Raw genomic sequence first — 24,886 nt, 5'->3', positions numbered from 1 at the left:
AGTTCTCAGCCACAGTAGACACATTTACTACATTGCTGGGTAATGATAAAAGCAGCTTTTAAATCAGCCTTGGGTATCTTCCAACACTGGACTTAACTAAAATCCCAGCTTCCTCCCCCTAGCTTTGCTACCTGGATGCAAGGGTAAGGAAGAGTTGAGTTTGTTAAGCTCAGTCTCTGGATACTCAAACTACAAGTATTTTCACTACTAACAGAACACGACAGAAAGACAGCTCCAGTTTCTAACGGTACACTATAAGCATTTTAGCATTTGGATGTAGGAAAAAAAAAACACACTAACGCTTTTCGCTTTGTCTTGTGCTTGTAGTTGTATGTGTTGCTTATTTTCTGTGTGATTTTTCTATCAGTTTTCAAAATAAAGTCAGCTTCTTTAAGAAAATGACCAAAGGTACTCATGACTTGCCCCAAAAGTTGAAATCCGTGTCAAGGTTTGAACATCTCTGAACTGCAATGGTGCTCTTAAAAATGGCAGTTGCCATTTACACCGTTTGAAACTGTAAGCATTCAGCATGTTTGGAACCTCAAGACAGAAAAAAACACTTCTTTGATATAAGCAAGTACAAATACCTGACTGAAGTTTATATGTTGCTGATTGAACGCCGATGCCAGTTTTTGCTGACGGTTTCCCACAGCAGAAGACTGGTTTATTCTTCCCAGGACAGACCGACCCTTTTTCAGTGGCTGGCACGTAGCATCTTCCAAGATATAAATGAACTCTGTTATGCTTTTGTTGCCTTTATTCTCTTCCAGCAATTCAAAGACAAAATTCGATTTGCTTCAGCATACAGGGGGAAATAATACATTCATCGAAACCTTAAAACTCCACTATTTGGAAGTGTTTATTACAGGTTAAGATACATGAGTAACTCAAAATCCACATATGTATAGTGCTATTGAATAAATTATTCAAATTCCTACTTTTATCTACTGATACAGAAAGGAAACACCACCTCAACTAACTTACCTGCATTCACCATCTGTTCATCAAGATGTAATCTGTTTTCAAGACTCATTGATGGTACCACTACTGTGCAAACAGTTGATTTGGTTTCAGGATTAACTGATGCTCTTGCTTCCTTGTTTTTATTGGTATTAGTTACAAAGCCATCTTCCACAAACGGGCTGTCGTGTCCTGAAGAGTCTGAAGTCGGGGAGCCATCTACTGTATCACATCCACTTTCCTGTTCATCATCTGACATACTACCAAAAAATAAACGTAAGACATGAAACCAAATATATTTTCATAATGCAGACACGTTTTGTTAAAATGCCACATAAAATTTAAGGAAGTAAAACAACTTAAAAGTGGATAAAATGTTACATTTTACTTATGCAAGCACAGGCACTCCAGAGGGCAGTTGATGTTCAAAACTCACCCTATTCACAAATTAAAAGCCAGGGAAAGGATAGAAATCACTTCTACATAAAAACTTAGTAGGTGAAAGTTACACATCTTTTTTGGTTATTCTTTTAAATAATTTTGTACTTATAATCCACCTGAAATTTAGATTTTCAGTCCAAGTAAAAGGTTGAAGACATTTTATTCCAAAAGAAATGAAATTACGGTCTCTGTATGCTTACTACACTAGCAAAAGAGAATACACTGAAAAAGCACAGTGAAACCATTTCCTTTCAATATCAGCCACAACCTGGAGTTTGCAGCAAGCCTTCTCTTGGGGCTAATAGGTTCATTATTGATAATGAAAGTTTGGGAAACTTCCTGCATAATAGCAGGTAGGTCTCTGTCATCTACAAATCCATCGCTAGGAGCTTAACTGGACCTTACCTACTGAAAAAGTAGGTCTCTTTGAAGCTTCTCTGGAAACACCACATGTGCATAACTTCATATGTGTATATATATATTATACAATCACATAACTGAAGCTTACGTTTGGTAAAAGAAAAAGGACAGCGTAATTAAAGATTGCAATACAAGATACACAATGGGAGAAAAAGAGACTGCAAAAATTAAAGATGCTGGTAACTTCAGATCTGTCACATCCTACTTCGGCTTAGTTAATTTTGCAAACTGATAAGACTCTCATTCTCAAGGGAGCTGTAAGCAACATGTTTGAGTTTTCTGAGTAACCAGCATTCTTCCAGCATTCTAAAAGCTGCCAGTGAGGCAAGAAAGGTCTGTTAAAAAGGATAAGGAAGAGTCTGTACTGTGCAAGTGTAAGCCAATAAAGCAATATGTAACCATGTAATTTCGCCTCACCAGAGGGCAACATAACAAAACCTTTGCTTTTTGTTTTTCAATAAACTGAGCCTACCAGGTTCTTTCTTTTTGCTGAAAAGAGCACAACTTTTTACCTGTTGGATCTCTTGCAAGGGGATGGACTGGACTGTCCTGAGGAGCTAGTACTCAGAGTGCTATCAGGACTGCTTAGAGAACATACACGGTCAATATTCAGAGTGTTCTGGCAGGCTTCGCAGTCAAGGCTACCTTTACACCTACCACACAGAAAAGAAAGTGAGCAAACATGCAATCTCTCATTCGTTCTTTCTGTACACCGACTTAGAAATAGTTATGGAATAAAAAGAGGTCAGATACTAGAAAAAGCCCCCTAAATAACGTAAACAAATACTTAATTCCTTCTGGTTTTGTTTTGGTTTTGCCTTTTTTTTTTTTTTAAAGAAAAAATTCCAAAACAGATTTTAAACCGTTTTGGAGTTCTTTTGGAAATTCTAGACAAAACATGCATTGCTGGAAACCTACTAAGGAATTTTATTACCGAATCATTACTAAGAAAGTAGATACAGTTCTTACTACAAATAAAGTTCAGAGACTTAAAACAACAGACAAAGTTGAGATTTAAAACAAACGTTCCTCCAGTTCAGAATTGGTAACAAGTGAAAATAAATTCACACATTAGACTATTCAGCCTTTATTTAAAACAATACGGCTCTGTGATAGCTTTGTGAAAAAAAATCCTTTGTGAGACCACGCTCAGCATTTGTGTTTGTACCCAAGTGCACACCTCTTCACACTGACTTTTTTTTTTTATTCACATACATATAATGTTATCTACTAGACGCTGCTGCTAGAACACGTTGATTATAAAAAGCCAGAAGATTAATCTTCAACACAGAAATAAGGCATGACAGTATTAAGGAAAAAAAAAGTATGCTGAATTTAGAAGTATTCTATTCTGAACAGGTCTGTTACAAAAGAAGAGTAAACTGTTTCCTTTGCTTTGACAATGCCCAACCTTACTAGATTAATGAAGAATTAATTATTTTTCACTTTTAAATAGCATACTACTGCAGAATTAATGTTGTAGTGAAATCTGATCAGCAGTGCATTGTCTTATAAAAAAAAGATCAGATTCGTTAAGTACAGCAGCTGTGTTAAGGCAGCTATATTTTAGTAGAACCCAGTAAAAATAAGCATCAATTCTTACTCTCTCAGTGAACGTGTTCTTCCTAAGTCATCTTCATCAGTGTCACTGCTGATGGTGATCACACTGACTGCTGGGCTGGGGGAACCTGTGATGAAGATAGCCTGGCGCTGTTTGTTTGAAAGAGATGAATCAGGGTCCAGCCTGACCGACGCTTCGCAACAGTTACTTTCCCGTCCTTCTGAGTTATGATTGTCCTGTGCTTCTATACAGCTTATTCTCTTCACAGCCTTCAGGTTAATTATCTTTGGAGATATAAAGGCTGAATTTTGGATATTGGTATTTTGTAGCGCATTGCTCCTGTGAAGAAAACACAACAATTCATATTTTGTGAATCTTTGCCAACAGATCTTAAAACTGTTCTTTCAAAAAAAAAAAAAAAAAAGCTAAAATACCACTTTTCTAAATTAATAAAAAGGAAAATATGAAATGGTAAACAGTGATAAATATTTGGCATTTATGATTTTAGACATTAATGAAAATTTAGGAACATGCTAGTAAGAAGCTAATCACAGCATCCAGAATAAGATTTAAGACTGAATCTTGCAAGAAAATTAAATACAATATATTGAAACCCCATTATTTTTACAAAGGAAAAAAATTAAAAAGTCCCACTTGGATAAAAAAACAAAACCAAAAAGCTGGCCAGATTTCCGGAAAAGATTCTCCGCTGAATCTCACTGAAAACAAAAGCTGATAGCCTCTGGATGAAATCCTTCCCTATCACAAGTCTGCTGTAATCATGTTTTATAACAAATGTTTTTTTTTGTTGTTGTTATTAAATGCCCCATACCTTTGTAAATTCTTGGTATGGCAGTGAGACTTTAAGTTGTTCAGCAAGGAGCTGAAGGTTTTTTTGTTTGTTTGTTTTCCTACCAACAAAAGAAAGACTGCTCTTAAGATGGTTGTAAGGCATACTGCGACCTTTAGAGTACCTCTTCATCTTTTGTTCTCTAAGCCTGATATTTCCTCATGCATATAAACTTAGGAATATCTCATTAGAGCTACCTCAGTAGTTTCTTACACCTTCCCAAAGGCAATAAAGACAACTTCACTCTCATGACAGGCTCTGATTTACCAACAGGAACTAGAATGAATCTCTTGCTAGTGCATTTTTTCCCCATCTAGTCTGTATTACCATAAATACTGAATAATAAGGGCAGAAAGAACACATTTTCCCAAAAGGCACTTCTCCCCCCTCAACATGCCACTTTCACAGACATTCCCCTGCACCCTGAACAGCAGTTTCAGATATACTATCTTTGAATGTTAGAAATATTCGACCAACCTGTTCTGACACAGTTTATTTCTCTTGGTAGCTGCAGGCTGAGGCCAAACAACATGTGCAATGCCCACACTAATTGGCTGAGGGGCAGACAAGGTTATCTGATGTGTTAAAAGAGGCTGCGGCATCACCGAATTATAATGGGTGCCCTGGGTAATCATCTTCCTGAGGAAAAATAAAGGAAAATTTAAACCATTTCCATTGCATCCATAGATCCTGTTAAACCAAAGCCAATAAAGTATCGCACAAAAATACGTGGACTTACCCCCAGTCTCCAAGCCTTTGTGGGCCAGCCACAGGATCAGAAGCTAGAGATGTTGCAGGGGCTGTCACTGGTGCTACTTGCTGCCATGCAGGAACCAGTATTTGCTGGGTATGATTTGACCATGTCTGTTGTGAAGCAGAGAAGATCTCATGACACAGGGAACGACTCAATTTATATTAGCTGATTGTAGTTCAACACAATACAGAAATCAACTCTGCGGCGCATTATCAAAGCAATTTTCATAAAAATGTTTGCTAACAGTTAAAATAAAAATGTTATTTCTTTTAAGTAAGCTCACCTGAGAAAGGATTCCTGCTCGAATCTGTAGTGGTTGAATTGCATGGGCCTGGGTCACCAGTGGAACTGCATTATCCACCCTCAGGGAGAAACTTGTGGGTTTACTATGGTTTGTAGGAATTCCTATCAGGAAGAAAAACACATACACAAGCTTTAAGCAACATATCAGCCTTGCGCAGCTTCAGAACAAAGTGCAAACATAAAGGATAATTTTACATTTTACTATTTCGTCTTGATGTGTTTATGACCTAATTCCATAACTTCGACTTTTCGAGCCAAATAAATATCAATATAACTCTTAAAAGATTTTTGTGCCAGTACTGATCTGCACAGATATTTGATGCTGTGATTTCCAAAAAGAACTGCCAATAGTTACTATTTGAAAACAGACTACTAGAAAGGGGAATGACTTTGGCAGAAGGTTTTGCAGAGCGAAGCATTTTACCCTTCATCACAAGTTCCATAAAAGGTATTTGCAAAGAAGCACACAAAAGCAAAAACAAATTCCAAAGCTTCTCACCGCTGACTTCTGTGCTTCTCACACACACCATTTCCAACTCGCCAAAAAAACATTCCTCCCAGCTCTTACAGTACGCTAAGCCACATGTATGATACCCCTGTTTGTTACCATCTCTTTTGTGGGAAACAACATAAGATTTTCTGTGTATGCTATCGGATATTTTCTGTAGAGTCCGTAATCCTGTCAAATCCTCCTTGTAGCAAAACAATGCAAGCTGCAGCACTGTTATCACAAGAGCATAAGAGCAAAAAGATGCATCTCATGCTTTACATAGATTTCACTATTGTCACAGGAAACTCAGACAGACACAGAGCAATGCTACAACTTAACAAGTTCAAGATAACTTGTTAAACTAAAATGAAAGATTTCTTTTAAACAGATTTGCAACAAAACAGCTGTGGCTAAAGAAAACATTGGCTAGAAGAACACTAATTTAACATTTTAATGCCACTTTGCATCTTGTGGCTGTCTGGAGTTTTTACTCAAAACTGAACTAAAGATTAAATGTGTTTTGTGATCTTTAAAATACAGGATAAAGAAAAATCTTCAACTGATAGAATACTATCATGTTATAAAACAACATTAAGTAATCACCGTGCAGTTAAAAGCTTTAAATTTTGGAATGTTGTTGATTAATTTTTTCAATGCAGACACCTAGAACAGCAACATCTTAACTCTGCCAGGAGTAGCAAGACTTAGCACTCAAGACACTTGATAGAGCAGCCAAACAGAGAAAACTTGAAGTGGTGCCAGGTACCATTAATATCCCTTTCCCATACCAGCAGCTCAGCTTGTCACCTATGTGATGAAGCCAATATACTCCTTTCATCCAAGCTGTAGAAGAACTTCAATTTGGACATTTATCATCACACTAAGAATAGAGTATATAGATCATAGAGGAAGTATTTGTCCATACTGTTTCCTTTTTTATAATCACTTTATTCATCTCAATATAATCAAAACAGTAGGGTTTTTTAATTATGGAATATGCCATCATGCAAAGCATATACAAATATATAGGGAATGATTTAGCTGTATTAAGTAAGCTCAGAAGAAAGTCTGTACGAAGCTATGCATTGAGCTCTTATAGCCTCTGACACCCTGCACAGTGAATACTCGAAGCTTTCAAAAGTTTCTGGAATCCAAGATAGAAGCAGCCACCACAAATAACATTGAAGTCTGTTGTATCTGTTTTTACCTGCAAAGATAAAGACTTCCTGGGCTGTAAGGTTAGGGAGAAAGTAAGGAAAAGTTTGAAAAACTTTTGTTTTGAAGTATTGAAGAAAAACCTGCTTGCAATAAAACTATCATTTCAAGGTCTGATCTCTACAACAAAGTTCAACATTACCAAGACAGATAAATTGCATCTTTGGAGATGGAAGACTAAAATCAAGCTAACAACAACAACCACCTTTCCCTTTCCATAGATGACCGTCACTAGGTTAAGAAACGCTGTTTTTCATCAGCTTCTCTCTGATCAGTTCTTTATAAAAAACAACAACAAAGTTTATCTTAATGTGTTCTAAGAAATTTTTAAAGATTCCTCAGACAGCATGGCCCGTGTTTGCATGATGCAAATGCATTTGTTTGGGGAAAAAAGAGGTCACCAGCTTTACCATGCATCTTTCCAGAGATGCATATCCTTATCTGGTCATTTTCTATAACTAGGGAAATGCTTCTCTGCTGGCATTTCCACCTCATGGTCTTACAAATGTTTCCAATAATTAAGCATTCAACTAATTATTTGTTTCAATAAATAGAAAATTGTATACTTAAATCAAATCTTACCCCTCTTAATAAAGGGAGTTCTGGCAAGCTGCCCTTTCCTCCCCGCAGCGCAATGAAATCAAAACTCTCAAAGATTTAGTTAGATGTTTTTCAACCTTCAGAAAGTTGCAACAGTTCTATCTAATTGTCCTGGTTTATCTTATCCATAGGACAGCAAATGTGATTACTGCTTACATAGGGCAGCCACATCCTTAAGCGAAACCCTGAGTTTCTACATGGTTTATTAAACATTTGCTTGCATGTCCAACTAACAACAGCAAAAATCCAGATTTATCACAAGTGTTGTATTTTCTTATCCTTATCCCTACAGAATTCTAAGAATTTATTGCAGAAAAAACAACAGTACTCTCCTTATCTTTCTTGCTTCTTCTCAAATTTTATTTTAGAATACCCTTCTTGCTTGCTGTAGAATCCACATTGCATCTCTCGGTTTTGTGTGTGTGTGTGCACAGAGAGAGCTCACTTTATCTGGTTCTGACCCTTACACTTCTTTATAATGACGTAACTGTTTTAATAAATAGTTTATGTGGATATCATGGAAAACTCAAATACAACTAACAAGAGACAACAATGCTCGTATTCCAGGAACTATCAATTACGGTTGAACATACCTTGAATAGTTGGAGGACATATAATCAACGCCTGCTGGAAAACATCACTGCAACCAAACTGAGCAGTTCCTGCCTGCAGTGGTATCCCTTGGTGCAAAACTGAATGGGCAGATGCAGTTAATGCCTAGGGGAACAGATTCAACACAGACAACATTGTAATTGTGACGACACCCCCCAGGCTAATATACTAAACAGCTAAAATAATTTATAAATACGGAGTTTCAAATACGTTTCACAGGAAGCAATCGCCTTCAGCCACCGGAGGGCACTATAATACAGAAGTGCTTTACTACTACGACTTTTTTTTTTTTTTTTACTTCACTATTACAATTCCAGCTTGTCACTTGATTTTGAAACATATTGGATTCTGAAGTTTGGGGGGGTTGTTTTGGGGGGTGGGGAGGTGTTTTTGCTGTTCTTGCTTTAAATGAACACTAAGAAAAGAATGAGAGTATAAGAGAGCACTTTGTCACTTATCCGATATACATTTTTCAGTTATGAAAATAATTAGAGAAACACCACTAACTGAGTTTTTAATACAAAAATGTTTTACCTGGCTTCTTACCGGGCCAATTTTGGTGAAGTTTGCAGTCAGATTAGCTGCACTGCCTGAGGCAACTGGTCTCATAAGTGATGTTTTATTGCGGTTGCTTAAGTCATACAAATTTGATCTGCATTTGCAAACATCCATGATGTGAAAACAGGACTTTACTCTATTAAAAACAGAAAATATTAAGTTGCCTTAATTAGAATTATATGCAACTTAAATGTATAAAACAAGTACACGGCACAAGAAAAAAAGTTCAAAGCCCACAGTTCTCAGTTTCATGGAACAGCATCATGAACAGAAGTAGAAAAATAAATTACTACGTGAATGTCAAGCCCTTTTAATGCATATTTATTAAGAATAAATACATTTTAATAAAAGTGCTATTTCCTGCTCCTTGCATCTAACATCATTTTCCAACAACTGGGTAACAAGCAAGGAAGATATTAGGCTAAATGGATGGAAAGCTCTTTCCTTCCCTAAAATGCTTGCACTTCAGGAAATCCACACTGAAAGATCTAGGTCTAGGACTGCAAGAACTTTTAATATATTCCATATTAACCAAGGCACAAAAGAAAGTATCTGAGATGCTCATTTCAAGAACAAGTGCCTACCCTAGCTCTCATACCTGACAGGAGCTAAGGTTCTTCATACCTCTAAGAATCAAACCCAAATTTCTGCAGGGTTGGAATTTTATAACCTAAGCATATAAATGAGCATTTAAAAATCTGTTCTTATAAGTGTTACTTTTCAGAAAAACACATATCTATTCAGTTTCTTTGACCTAGTAGATCTATCTAATATTGCAAGCACTTGAAAGAATTTTCTAACGTGTTACAGAAATGACTAAAGAATTTTTTTCTTTGACAGCAGATGAAACAACAGTATTGCACACATGAACAGGAGAGATTTAGAACAGTTTTTGTTACATACTGGTTGCTATGAGGAAAATCAAGGAGGTGCTTCATGGTAACAAAAGAATGGTTCAGGGTCTCAGCTGGAGTGATTCTTAAATCAGCATCAATCAGTAACATTTTCTTCAACAAACTGACGAACTCCCTCCTATCTGCCTTCTCCGCCAACAGGTCACTTCCTTCCAAATCCATCACCATGTTCACCTACCATTGAACACAACAGTCAGATAGAAGACACACATATTAGTTTGCCTCCTCCCATTACTGCTTTCTGCTTTAAAATACTAAAATTCAATGAGTGTACTGTATTGGACAAGGTGAATTCAGTAGATTATGCAAATAGGGATGGCTTGGAATTAGGGAAACTTTTCTACTTCCACATGTATTATTCCCCTTGTATTCTCCCCAGCAAAAAGGCAAAACAGAAAGATTTCAGTCTGGGATCCGAAACTTAAAAGTTAGATTTGGGATGGAGATCTTTATACGGTCTAACTTAAAACTACAGAGATAATCTTCAAAACTTATTTCAAACATGTATTAATGGCAATCTTGAAAAAAAGATTTTATTAACTTTTCACGATATTAAAGAGAATGAGAAATTTCCTTTTGTTATTGACCAGAGAGGTATAAAGCTCAAGAAAAGTGAGTTTTTTCAACAAAAAACAAACAAAAATGAAATGACTTATACTGAAAATTACATTGCTGATATAGCAGCATCCCCATAAGTTGTTCCTTTATCCAGAATGGCAGATGTGATAAAAGAGAAAATACACATTACATATAAAAATTAAAGGGTTCCACACATACACAAGAACAAGTGCCATTGCTTAACATACATGGTGACAAAGGAACATCCTTATAAAGATGGACTGACACAGCTGGACACTTCCTCGGTGCAACATATGCAAATAAGGATGGTTAGGATTGATAAAAAAAAAAGTAATGATCATCTAAAAATTTTTTTCTTCAAAACTACTAAAATATTTGAAAAATCATTATTTATTCTCATCAGTCCTTTTGCAAAGGAAGAAGGCTTTAATACTCACATGCACTATATCATCCAAACTGTTGAAAATATACTTCCTGGCCTCTTTAGACTTCATACCTGTCTCTGCCTCATGCTCTTCCAAAGTCTCAAAAAAAAGAAAAGGAAAGCTGAGTTTAGAAGCTGGCAATAAAGGACACTTCCAGCTAATTTTAAATATTTATTGGCCTAATAAGCCTGTTTAGCAGAAAAAAAAAAGCATGTGCTTGACTTCCTTGTATGTTTTTTTTTTGTTACTTTCATTTTCTAAATTAAAATACGAAACTACTGAATTTCACACCTGAACTACCCCAATACTGGATTACAACAGATGTTTTTTGTAAATCATACAAGAAGCATTAAAAATTTAATCAAAAACTTGGTTAATGAAACTCTCCTGAGTGCTTATATATGTTATATATATATTGTATGTATATATATATATTATTTATATATACACACACACACATATGTATAAAGTACAAGTAACAGAAAACCTGTTATATTTATTTCCTTAAACTCAGAGCTTTAATTCCAAACAGCAGCAACATCACTAAAAAAAAAATCAGATAGCCTTGGTTCAACTTCTATGTGCTTTATCTTTTGTTACTTTTATACTTTTATTCACTTGCACAACAGGTAGTGTAAGTACTTTAAATACTTAAGTATGAAACGCAGTTAAATCCTAAAGAACTAATTTCATCAGTTACCAGTGACTTATGAGATGAAATGTCCCTTTCTGTTACACTTTTCCTCTTTCAATACAGACCAGTAGACAGGTTTTAAGAGCCCATGCTGCAGGACATAAGTTAGGACTGCATGGAAAACTTTTTAGCGTGCTAATTTCAGAAAAGTTTCTGAAATTAACTTTGAAAAAAAACAAACAAACTGTGAGTAATGACCACTGGTCCATACCAAAATTTCTTTCTTCCCCCAAAACATCATTTAGTCTGATGGGAGAATTTTAACTTCTGAAAGTGAACAGGTCCTAAAAATGAGGAAAGGACTCGTCTGGATTCCCTGATAGAGAAAAGCCAGATGTACCTTTGCCATGTAATGATCAAGTGCGTGGAGAAAAAAAAAAAAAAAGAAAAAAACCACAGAAAAGTGGGATAATCACAGCCGTGTAATCAGAGACTTCTTTTACGAGCTGACCCCAGCAATATTCCTCCACATTGGAGGCCAGCCTCGGCTACTCAGCCTGATGCGTGCTGTGGATTTACCGAGCTGCTGTGGGAAGTTATGCAATGCAGGCTTTCAGCTTGTCAGCTGTTTGTTACTTCAGAGGTCTTATGTCAACAGTAACTGCTTCATTACTCTGCCAGTCCTCTGTAAATTCCGTGAAACAGTAACATGAAGCAATTTAATTTACCAAAAAAAAAATATCTTTGCCTAGGAAGTTATAACTGTTTATGGCCAGCGTGCAGTAATGTTCCTTAAAGAGAAGCGAGATGGACAGGTCACAAAAACATGTATTTTTGTCTACTCTCATTCTACTGTAGTTTTCAGCCAAAGGCTGTTTTAGTATGGCATCTGAACTAAGTGAATCAAACTGTTTCTTAGTGTCTTTTCTCCTAGGACTTCTGGTCCCCAAACCAGTTCCAAACAAGATTTAAGAGTGGCTTGGGCCTCAGAGAGGAATTCTTCAAAGAGAAGTGGAAATCTGTGCCCAAGCAAGAGCCATTTCATACCTCATGAGATACAAAGCTTACTCTGAATCCCATGCTGCAACCAGGCATGCGTGCACTTGCCTCCCAGCCTCCAGCAGCCTGGGAGTTGCGCAAAACGCACCCCCAGTTGAGAAACAGGGGCACAAATTCGGAGCGCTGGTTTTCAGGAACAGGGTGGGGAAGGAAAAAAACAGAAGGGATACAGAGTGGGGACAGATAAACAAAAAATCACAGAAGTGGGAGGGAGCTAATGGTATTGCATTAAATCTTGGCCTCTTTGGTTTCTCTGCTGTTTGCTGCTATGTTACACTGATTACCTTTAATCTCCAACTAGAATATGGTGCATCAGTTTCTCTACAGAAAAATCTTGCAGTTTTCGTCCCCATGCTTAACAACTGCTCTCCTGGCAAACCTTGAGTCTGAGAAATATAACGAATCTGAGGAAGGAAAAAGAAACATGGCGAATGATTTAGGTCTTGTTTTCAAAATCTGATCCACACAAGTTAAAAAAAAAATATTTAATTAAAAAAAAAAACAACAAAATGACCCTACAGTTCATCAATTACATCTTACACAGGAGGAAAACCTAATGCTGAATGCTTGACAGTGCTCTCTCACTGTCTTAGAGGGAGCTATACATAAACAAACCTCTACACTGACCTATATAAGCAAGCTTTTCAAGTTCAGTCACAGAAAAAAGGACCTGGGGGAATGGCTGTCAGTACCTCCTCAACCCACTCAGATCCTAACTATAATGCATTAATTCTAAACAGGAAAACGAGCACAAGAGCTTTGCTTGCCTACAGAAGTTGAATGATTTTTGGCATGTTCTCATTATACAACTCCACGAAATCCTTCACATGTGCTGTTCTCATTGTATCATTTCCTTTTACATATCTAACACCTGTATTTCAAGCAAATGTCTCACATAGAAAGGGAGTGCACTCCAACCTCTTGGTCTCAGAAATTTACTGTTGAGTTCAATAGGAAAGGACTGGCTTTGTCTGAAATAGGCAGATGCTTTTGTCCATCGAAATGCTTGTCGTGCATTTATTTTGGAAGAGAATTGGGCACAGTCCCACGCCACGTGCCTGCACAGTGTGGGGCTACCCCTGGAGAACATGTAGTGGCTGGAAAATAGCAGAAGGGAAGCAAAAAAACACACAAGGACAGGGCACTGAAATACCCTCAACCAGAAACCAGGAGAGCAGATGAGTTCAATGGAAAACAAAGGATTTGGGAGCCAGGAACATCTGAGAGGAAGAAAACTGACGGGAAATAGAAAGGAAAGGTATGCACGAGGCTTCTGCTGAAAAATAAACAGACCAAAATAGGCAAGAACTGAAGGCAACACTGCCAACTTTCGATATTTAGTATCCTCCTTAATTCTCTATATCAGGGAATAAAGAGAAACCCAGTCTGACCACAAATGTTTCTAGGTCATGTAGTTGTTACTTAAGCCTATTACAAAGTCTAAGAAATTAGGAGGGGAATAAAAACTAAGTCCATTATAAAGTCTAAGAAATTAGCAGGAAAAAGACTATGTATTAGTTCAAAAATTTAACATTTAAGCACCTGGGCCTCTTTTAATAAGTATTAAAGCTCAGAAGACATGGCTATTTCCCACTAAGAAGTGCAGCTGTTACTAGACAGAATCTAAATAAAAATAACTACTCTGAGTTGACTTTCAAGGCCTAGCTTCTTGGTTGTCACACACCAGGGGGACAGGGAGAACTCAGCATAACGCACTTGCCCGCTCATTTACCAGGTGACACACAGCACACAGCGTGAGGAAGGGAATTTCCTTGAAAGCCGTCTCCCGCAGTTGCTGTGCTTGCAGACACTGAGTAAAACACTCCAACAAATTTCTCTGAAGCCAATTTTGCAGCCCTGCCTACACACGATGACAAGCCTGCCTAAAGCAAGGCGATTGCTGGTGGTGCAGAAGGGGTGAGAGCTCCTCCTCCATCCGGGATCCTCTGGCACGAGGACCACGCCAAGAGCAACACCTGCCTGGATCTGGCATCACGATCAGAAGATCATGAACTAGGATTACAGCTCCCTGCTTCCTCACCCACAGCAGCACCCTTTTCAACAGCTATTTACAGCAGTACAGGGGCAAATAACAGAGGTCATTCTTGGAAATTGAGTATTTTGATGCTTTTCAGTGTCCAGATCTTCTCCTGCAGTTCCTTCCTGCAAATAGGTTTGCCAAGCTGTCCTGGTTTCAGTTAGAACAGAATTTTATTCCTAGTAGCTGGTGGAATGCTGTGTTTTGGCTTGGGATGAGAAGAGTGCTGATAACACCCCGATGTTTTAATTGCTGCAGAGCAGTGCTTATACCAAGCCAAGGACATCTCAGCCTTTTGCTCTGTCCTGCCAACGGGCAGGCTCAGGGTGCAGCAAGAGCTGGGAGGGGACAGACCCAGGACAGGTGACCCAAACTAGCCAAAGGGGTATTCCATACCATCTGACGTCATGCTAAACAATATATAGGGGTGGCTAGCCGGGGGGAGGGGGCCGGACTGCTCGGGGTTAGGCTGGGCATTGGTCAGCGGGTGGTGAGCAATTGCATTGTGCATCACTTGTTTGTACACATTATTACTATTAGTACTATTATCACCACTGTATTATTATTGTTATTATTATTATTTTCCTGTCTTATTAAACTGTCTTTATCTCAACTCACGGGCTTCACTTTCCATTTCTCTCCCCCGTCCCAGAGAGGGAGGGGGAGGGTGAGTGAACGGCTGCGTGGTGTTTAGCTGCCGGCCGGGTTAAACCACGACACAAGCTCTTAGAAATTTTAAAGATATTACTTCAAATGATTTCCGAAACAAGTGTCTTCACTTATTCCTTAAAGAAAACAGTAACTCATACTGCTGATAGTTGTTTCCTCTTTCTTTCTCTATTTTAACAGCAATACACTGCACAAATGTCTTCTAAATACTGGTCAAAGTCAACCCATGTTCCACTCATAGCTCACTTCCTAACCAGGAAACACTGAACTTTGTGTAAATGAGGGAAACAGAAAAATGAAATGTTACCAAAATCAACACAAAATCAATATATTCCCTTACAGTTATTTTAACAGAAGTATTTTTGGAAAAGTAAGTCTGGTTTGTAAGCACAGGGAGCCAAAAGCTCCCAATATGAAGACCAGGATCAGAAAAACTTAACATTTTGGAGGAACCGCAACTAAACTGCATGGTGAATCAAACATGTAGAAGTTAATAAATAATAAGCCAGTGCCGTTACAATTTGGATTTTCAGTAGACTTCTTCACTTTCAAAGTCCAAAAATTGTTTGCAAAATCAGAGTTCTGGTTATGCTCTTTCCAAATTTCCACATTGTGCTAGAAAATAAGACCTCTCTAAATATTTTAAATGGTAATTGTTCTACAGCTTTCATTAAAAACTTTTTTTTTTTTGAAGTCAGTTCACTAATGCCAAAGGTGTCAGTAGCTGAAAACACCAACATTGTAAAGGCACAGCTTCAACATCTTCAAGGTGCATATATACAGCATTCTTATAAAAGTTGCTTCTAGTTCCTCATGAAGTATAGTCTCTTAAATCTTTAAGCTATGTTAGATGGATTTCCAGAAAGCATCACAAACAGTTCAGAAGACAACTAGTTCTGACATCTGAACAGGTATTCCAGAATCAAGCCCATTTATAGCAATTGAAAGAAAGATTATAATGCAATTACAGTGGCCACAAACTTCAGTTTCCATCAGAAAAAGCAGCTTCAATGCCAACATGTATTTTGCAAGATACAGGGGAAAAAATGAAAATCAAATCAGAAAAGCAGCATAATATACAGTTCAGTCTAGAAACAGGAATTGTATTTCTAGGACAGTCATTAGGACTAGATTAAAAGCATTGAACAGACTTGAAGAAATACTACTTAATAGGAGATGTTATGAACATTTGAAATTCTTGGTCTAAGGACCTGAAATTCTTAAGTTGCATAAAATATGCATATGCTTGTGAAAGTGTTTCTACTACCTGGTCATACTCCAGTGCTCCTGGGTACAGTGGCCATCCAAGAAACAGCTCTGCAATCACACACCCTAACGACCACATGTCTATGGCTTCATAAAACGGCAATCCCAGTATGATCTCTGGTGCTCTGCAAATCAAACATGGTTACTGAATGTTTTCCTTTGGGAAAAATAGTAATTCAATAATCCAACATGACAAAAACATCTATTATTTGAAAATCACTTCATTAAAACCATAGCATCAAAGAATGCATTTTTCTTTATCTAGGTAATCTGTAGTAAGATTTTTATAGCTTCAAGGTGTTTTTTTTCCTACCAATATCAGTTTTCTATATACATTAAAATAACCACTCTGTCTGAAAAACAGAATGCAACTGATTCAACATTTTTGCCTTTTCTCCAGCATGTCCCATCTGATCAGTGCTGTATGCCTGTAATTATAATCTAAACAAAATATAATGATTTATCTCAAAAAAAAAATTAATCTGAAAATACACTTGCACACTTTCAAACTGGACAGTATGCTGAAAGCTATTTAAAATACCAATTACATAACCGCAAATCCTTTATGCACTCAGATTTATACAAATTGATCAATTTTTAAATCACTTAAATGAAGCTAAAGCACTTGCACAGGTTTTATTTTTCCCACTTAAAACAAATTCGAATTATTTACACAACACCATTTGAATTTATTTCTGTACTCAACAACTTGAAAAACTGGTATTGACACAGCTGTTAAGGTGTTGTATTTTTGTTTTTTTTTTTTTTTTAACATTTCTGTTCACACTGAGCAAAACTAAAGTATTCCACAGAAATCAGCTGTAATTACATTTGCTCTTTTTAAGCCTTCTCCCCAGTTCCTTCAAACTACAATGTGATTTAGTTTTAAAATACAGAATCTATTGTTAGCTTAGCATGCGATAGAACAGTATGAAGGTGATTAAACCAATACGGTAATTTATGTCACAGCCAGGCAGAACAGTAGCATTCAACTGACCACATCAATTGTTGCTGAGAAAAATCATAATTGCTCACCTGTGTAAAAGCTTACAAAATTGTATTTCAGCACATTGCTGTATCATTTTAACATTCCAAAACCAAAATGAACCTCTGAACAGACTAAATTCCCATATATCTCATTTATCTTCTTTGACATTTACCTTTAATGAAATATTCTTTAATTCACGGAAATTGACTGTACAGGGAAGAGATTTCTATTTTCATGCCATATTGGAACAAATTCCTATTTCATACTACACTGAGACAAAACTATTTTGGATAGTAACCCAAGAGCTAAAGTAGTTTCTTCACTTTTGACATGCCTATTACCTAAAAGAGGTGATGGTTGGTGCTAGGAGTACTTCTATGTACCTATAAGCTCTGACTCCAGACCCACATGTGCTACAGCTTAAATCTGCCAAACTTGGCTCCAAGGGAAGATATTCACCACCATGGGAAAGACTCATACCAGTGCTTCACTGCTCACTGTAGTCACAACCTGGTTTGGATGCAATCATCCGAAGGATAAATCTTGTCACTAGCAGGGAAACTAGAGAGGCTCAGTTTTCTACTGTGCTCAGAGATTTGATTACATTAAACTTCTAGAGATCACACATATGCGGTTTTGCAATGCGGGATCATGACACTGCAGTAAGTACTAGCTAGTTTTGTTATCTGAGAAATAAATGTAATATATCTACATGCCACAAGACTGGAAATAGCAGTAAGAAATGTCTGCTTTCACCAGTGGGATCGATGCCTCCCTGTGCACTGTTGTTATAGATCTCTGTGAAATATGCTTCCTTTTGTTGTATTATGTTACAGCTCTAAATAGTTAATGAATATACACAGAGCCTATGGATACAGCAGCTCTAACAAATGATTGTGCTAAAATAAGCTCTTTAGAAACCTCTTATATTTACTCAACAGTTAATATGTGCACTGTATAAAAATAGCCACCGTCAGTCAGTCTGTCTCTGGTCTCTTTTGAGGGATAGGATTGCAAATAAAAGAAGGCTAAGGGTAGATACAATGACAAAAACCATAAAGCTTTTACTGTATTTCAACATGTAACCATCTGAAAGTTTTTCATGGGTACCCAGTAGTTCTGCGATACCAAGGGAAGCGCAAACACCTCTGAGGAGCGGGGAGGAGAGGGCCGGGGCCTTCTCTGCTTTGAGACCAACGTGCTCCCAGGCAGGGCTGCTGAGCAGCTCAGTGAGCAAAAATAATCCTCACAGGAGCTTCAGGTGAAGATCACGAAGAGCTGTTATGCCACAGACACTGAGACTTGGCTGTTTCTCAGGTTCAGCTCCTGTCACGGCCTAGTGTAGGCCCTTACGTGGTGCAACTGTCCCACACGTGATGGAGTTGTGAGAGGGCTTCTACTGGTTTTGATTATGTTTAGATTGGTTTTAACCAGCTCAACTACTTTAAAAAAAGTTTGTTAGTCTTTCTTGAATGCCTTTTTTTTTGGATTTTTTTTTCCAGTTATGCACTATTTGAACAACTGTTCGAGAAGCGGTATCATTCCGCCATTTTCTTTTTTAAGGTGATCCACACTTCTTTTTTATACAAGAAAAAAGATTTTCATACACAGTTTAAAAGGAAAATATTACCATTCTTAACCACCGCAGACATTAAACTGGACAGTCAGAACTCCAGATGTCCCAACACAGTCACTTTAACCTCAGATTACTCAAAAACGGCTGTAAGATACCAGAACTTCTCTCAAAATAAAACAGCTGCAGCGTGCACACTGCTGCTTGGGATCTACTAGGGGTGCCAAGATGTCCAGTACGCCAGAAGCTACCACACTGCCCAGCTTAAGCAGTAACATCTGCTTTACCATACCAAGGTATCAACAAGAATTTAGAGAATTCTTATCGAGTACTTGAATGAAATTACAAGCAAGATTTTACAGCAAGCTAGCATGTTTTCTTCTTATCAATGTTATTTAAACATTAACTAAAAATATTAATGCAACACAACATTTCATTTCAAATTTATAATGCGACATAACTATGCTGAAAAGCTTCACTTTATTAAGCACTAATTCTTAGATGAACATACCCAGAGCATTTCATTTTCCCTTGACACAGCACAGCTCAGTTTGTCTCTCCTGAAGCAGCCTTTTCCAACAACCAGAGCTATTTAAGATGAAACATGCAAGTGAGGATCTGCTTTAGCCTCATTTGGATACTAGTATCTCTATTTGTTACATTGCAGACCATGAACACAGATGCTATCCTACCTATTTCTTGCAAGTTTTATGAGGAAAGAAGCCACGCAATGTGTTCTCTTAACTTTTTCAGATGGTCTGGTCGTTAGGCAAGTTAGCCACCTTAGAATAAAGCAACAAAATAAACAAATTTGAAGAAAAGTGAAATAATTCCTCAAGGGAGGATTTAAAAATTATAAAATAAATCAAAACCTTAGCATAGCAATAGAAAAATCCCTCCAGCTTTTACAATGGAGTAACGAAGAAAAAAAAAAAGAAGCAGTCATATTAAAAAAAAATGACAAAGCATAGGAAGTCGAGCTGTTTCAAATGATCGTAACCTATAAAACTAGTCAAAAATCTAATTTAGAGCAACAAGTAGATGAAAAAGCTAAAAACCAACAGTTAAGGTACATTTGAATTGAAGAACAGCATAAATTACAATAAATCAGCAGCTTCCTAGCACTGCTAGTTTGCTGAAAAACTAGTTGAATGCAAGAATAATCTCTAAAATTTGTTGCCACTGAAGGTCTCATAACAAACACACCCCCTCATATTTCAAAGAAATCAGACTAAAGCAGTAGGTAAGGGTCTTTGTATCTACTGTCTACCACATGCTATTACTTCAGATACTGCCCACCAGGGTTGCCACTCCTCAGACAGGTGAGGAGTACACAAACAGCCTTCCTCCCCTCATGGCTCCCACTCCTTTCAACATGTCTTATTTCTTTCCTGGACCAAAACCTTTAAATACCCCCTATACTAACTTCCACACTAGAAGGTGAAGATCCCAGTGCCTTATGAGGCAAAGAGAGCTACTTGCTCTCCCCAGGTGCCCTTTAGATATTCCAGAGATGCAGAACACTGGGAGCTCTGGCAGTGTTACCAATTACCAGGTTACTTCATTACCAGTTTTGCAATAAAATTCCTTTGAAATATGTCATTAAGTTTGCAATCTGAAGTACACCGAATAAGCATTTTCTCCATAAATTTTGGCTTCCAGATATTTGTATAGTTGAAGGTAAATGCAGACAACATTTGTAATATAAGCACGTAAGACAAAATTTATGCTCTCCTTGTATAAGCCTAACATTACTACCCCTGCTTCATGTGACAATGCCTAATAATTCATCTGCTCTGGATACAACACACTCATCGTTATAATGAATACTAATGCAAAGAAGTCATAAAAAGGGCAGGAGATTTATCTTTTTTTCTTGAAGAGTGGTTGAAAGCCATCCTATTGATCAAGAGAACTCACATAAATGAATCAGTTTTCAACAGCAACTGAAGTCAAAATAAATTACAAAACCGAACAGCGCTTTTTCCACTACAACTACTAGCATAATACAAGCATATACTTCATGAAAGCAATAACCAGATATTGGTTGCAAGATGTGTCATTCTTCTTCTAAAGAAAGGAGGTCTAAGAGAATGATCAGATGCAGCAAAGAGTAATTCGAGATGGCAGTAGACAATCTAACAAATGCTCTCACATCCAATTCATATTCTTCAACTACTAGTCTATCACAAATGCAGAGGAGTGCACAGAGGAGTGCAAACCTTTCCAAGTGAGCTGCAAGAATGTAGCAAAGATTCTAGGCTAGAGGGATCCAAATTCAAGTGTCAATATTCTTTTTTTTTTTTTCAATATGCACACAAGTACAATTCAATGATGTTATGGATGCAATGGGACTGAACCGTGTAGTGACAAAATTTGTGGATGACAAAGGATTTAAAGAACAGCTGCTTCTCTATTGCTTGCGATGGACTTCAGAAAGAATTTCAAATACACAATTAGATCAACACCAGGACAGGCATTAAAGCATACATAGCAAACAGTAAAACATGGAAAAGTAATGTAAAGTATTCATTCATTGATTAGTTTCCCATAAGAATCGCTATCTTACATATTAACTAGATTTCAGCTGCAAAAAATGTAGACAACTTTACAGATTACTCACAACAATATATTAAATTGGGACCAAAAGTAATCAGGATATCAATATACATGTATGTTTTTAAATGATAAAGACATATCCAAAATTATTATGTCTTATATAAAACTAGTGATATTCCCTCACCTTGATTAATGTGTGTTCACTTTTGAATTCTGTGTTCAGTTTTGGTCACCCCCATCTGAAAAAGGATACATCAAATAGAAAAGACGCAGAGAAGGACAATATAAATTAAAGAACTGAAGAAACTCAGGCACAAGAAGAAATCCTGATTAGGACTAGATAGCTTCAGGAAAGAATGAATGAGCAGTAACATTACTCAAGTTACATAAAATAACAGGAAAGAAATGGTCAGGTCTTTCTAATGCCCTGCCTCACTCTAAATGACCAAGGAACCCCCCAGACCCTTCGAGATTAAGGACTGATGCAAATACAAAACAGTGTGTGTGTGTGTGTGTGTGTGTGTGTGTGTGTGTGTGTGTTGGTGTGTTTTTGTTTTTCTTTTTTTTAAGCCACAATTAAATTAGTCTTTGAATCATGGGCAACGATCGAGGTAGAATATGTTAACAATATTAAGGAATGGATTGACAGAAAAAATAGCCACAACCACTCTAGATTAAATAATAAGGTTCATATTAATGTACAATAAAACCAGCCACTAACTGGGTAGAGTTGGACAAAAAACATAAGGTACTGAAATGAAACTTCCCGTTAAGGTAAATTTTCTTGAACAAAACACCCAGATATGTAAATCCATAGATCTGACACGTACATGTTTCTAATTTCCTACATATTAAAATCACTATTGATTCACAAAAATAAGAGTTACTCAAGCAACACCCTTGATCTAAACTAAGCAGGCTTTGCCATCTTCTTCAGGACTCTACACAAGTAAAACATATTACAAATACAATATTCACTGAAATCATTTTTGTTTGTTTGTTTTTTTCCATAGTATGTTGGGCTTAAAAGTGAGATACTTTTGGATATTAAAACACAAATTGGTAGTGTCATGTTAATGTACTTGTTCTCTTTGAAATACAAGCACAGTACGCAATGCCAGATGGATACAATGCCAAACTACTCATTTTCCTCGCAGTCCTTTCAAAGGACTGTTGCTGTCAATTTTTAAAGCAAAACTGCACCTAAACATTCACAATCTGGCTTTTCGCAGTTTTCTAGTCTTCTTTCAAACATGGTACGATTAGACATTAGGCAGCACACAACTAGTGAATTCTGATTATTTATTCATTCATTTACTTTCAACTCTAAGATGGTTAAAGGATTTAAACAGAGCAAAGACACAGATGCTCAGAAACAGACTCTGGACAATTTAGCTGGATAGGGGCATCTCTGTCTTTGAGGTGGCAGGAAAGAATTAAAGATATCACTTCACCACTCTGGCCTATGCCACCGTATCTCACCAGAGACAAGGAGAACAAATATGTTGAAAAAGATATGAGACGTTATCTCTCCCATTCACGATTTCATTCCTCCTTTGAAGGAGTGCTATGGAATAGCAGGCTCTCACGTGGCAAGCGATAGTGAAGACAGGAGGAAATGAGTCACCGTATCTCGCGTAAACTTCTAAGGATGCGTTATTGCTATGGTGTTGTCCACAGGCCTGCACAAAAGGAATTCTCATTTCCTGACAGAAGAGACTTCATTTTAGCATCATAAAACTTTTCCATAAAGCTATGTAACGTCCAATGGATAGAGAGACCTACTAACATTGCAATTCCACCATTATATATGTTATATATAAACATGGAAGACTGACATGCAGCTGCCACTTTGACTTTGAACCCTGACCCTGAAAAAGAGAAAGGATTTTAAAATCTTATGTATAGAGTAACCCAAACTACAGAACTACTCGCAAAAAAGAAGCAATCATAGCAAAAAAGGGAACTTAAAACAGGGCTCAAAACCAAGGGTGGAGAACAAGAGACAACAGGAAATCAAAGCAGACAAATAAATAAATCCTAGATCATTTTGTCAAGTAAAACAAAATGAGAAAAAAGCTATCCCAGCACTCCTTTCTCGTACTGAAGAACTTTGTTTCTAAAGTCTCATCACCAATTTCAACTCAATTAATATACCTTCTCTAACCACTTACAAGAGATAGTAAAAGTTTAGTTACTTTTTTGAAATTTTCAGCTGAAAGTAATAAAAAGAAAAGCAAATTTCAACAGATTCTTTCCCACTTATTCACTATCTCTAGTTGAAAGAAGCTTTATTAAAACCAGAAGATGTTTGTGCCTGCCTTTTTCATAATTTTACTTCTCTCAGAAAGACTGCATCTTAATAAGTGACTTATTTATGTACTTGATATGCTGAACAGCTTTTTAATTACATGAAAATTAAGCAAAGTGGGTACTGATGTAGCAATTTAATGAAGAAAATCACACATAAGGAGAAACTCTTCAGAATTTTTTTAGTGGTAAATAAAGTCTGCAATTTAATAAATGTTATCTATGTTTTGGATAGCACAGTGTTAATATGCAGACCATCAAATGAGGTTACTTATTGATGACCACATTTTGACAACATCCTTCATGAACTTGCACCGGCATGCTTTATTGCTAACAGTGAAGCCACACTGCAGGGCTTTACTAAAAGAGTGGAGGTTGGCAAAGGATGGACGGATGGTGTCACCCAGACATGGCCTCTGCCTTTCAGACAGCTACACTCGGATAGTGAATGTAGCATTGTGATTTCATGCAGTTAGCATGATACACTGAAGTCACTCTCGAAGAGCAAGAGAAACAGACAAGTAACACCCTCATTTACCAGCAGATGAGTTCCTTTATCTCCTGCCTTCCTACCCAGTAGCACACACAGGCCCCCAGATGGTGCCCCTGATGACAGTGGAGTGTAGGTGGTGACAGGCCTACGCTGGTGTCTAAACTCGTTTTGCACACCTCTTACTAGAACACTTGCTTTTGTCCCTTCAGCATAGGACACACATACCTGTGTACATCAGGGTCAAAAGCTCAGCTGCAAGTCAGTCTCTCTGAAGTCATTTTCTAGCACTCACCTGTTGCACAACAGTTCTCTGCGTAGGTATATTGCACTGGGAACAAATATGCTTGAGATATCTCAGAAGATACAAAAGTCTTCTAAGCATCTCTACCTGTCCTGAGAAGTTTGATGTGCACTTGCCTGGATGACAGCTGGTGATAATTGGATGGAATTTTGCAACTCAGACTGATAAAGTTTGTATTGAATTATATTGTTTGCATTACAGAAAGCTCACCAAAAAAAATCAACACAAATGTTCCTGAACAGGCGAAGTGATTTCATGTCATTTATCTCAGACATTCAGATCATTCTGTATTCATATAAACTAGTACGCTTATC

The 24,886-nt window shown here is 37.2% G+C and overlaps 1 protein-coding gene across 7 annotated transcripts in view; it reads right to left on the bottom strand.

Moving 5' to 3' along the window:
• HIPK3 (homeodomain interacting protein kinase 3) overlaps nucleotides 1-24,886 on the bottom strand; it is a 65,602-nt gene that overhangs the window by 5,143 nt on the left and 35,573 nt on the right. For 6 of the 7 annotated variants that reach the window (XM_027459469.3, XM_072039220.1, XM_038179746.2 and 3 more), the window contains exons 3-15: nucleotides 16,350-16,473; nucleotides 12,660-12,779; nucleotides 10,695-10,781; nucleotides 9,668-9,852; nucleotides 8,741-8,900; nucleotides 8,188-8,311; nucleotides 5,270-5,391; nucleotides 4,972-5,096; nucleotides 4,710-4,871; nucleotides 3,425-3,721; nucleotides 2,334-2,474; nucleotides 985-1,220; nucleotides 588-715 (exon numbers count right to left, since the gene is read on the bottom strand). In XM_027459469.3, the coding sequence (XP_027315270.2) occupies nucleotides 588-715; nucleotides 985-1,220; nucleotides 2,334-2,474; nucleotides 3,425-3,721; nucleotides 4,710-4,871; nucleotides 4,972-5,096; nucleotides 5,270-5,391; nucleotides 8,188-8,311; nucleotides 8,741-8,900; nucleotides 9,668-9,852; nucleotides 10,695-10,781; nucleotides 12,660-12,779; nucleotides 16,350-16,473 (2,011 nt within the window). The remainder of the gene's footprint in view (nucleotides 1-587; nucleotides 716-984; nucleotides 1,221-2,333; nucleotides 2,475-3,424; nucleotides 3,722-4,709; nucleotides 4,872-4,971; nucleotides 5,097-5,269; nucleotides 5,392-8,187; nucleotides 8,312-8,740; nucleotides 8,901-9,667; nucleotides 9,853-10,694; nucleotides 10,782-12,659; nucleotides 12,780-16,349; nucleotides 16,474-24,886) is intronic. The other variant, XM_013101981.5, reaches the window with a different exon arrangement.

This window comes from Anas platyrhynchos, chromosome 5 (assembly GCF_047663525.1).
Source record: "Anas platyrhynchos isolate ZD024472 breed Pekin duck chromosome 5, IASCAAS_PekinDuck_T2T, whole genome shotgun sequence".
NCBI lineage: Eukaryota > Metazoa > Chordata > Aves > Anseriformes > Anatidae > Anas > Anas platyrhynchos.
This window is presented reverse-complemented; position numbering and strand designations above follow the sequence as displayed.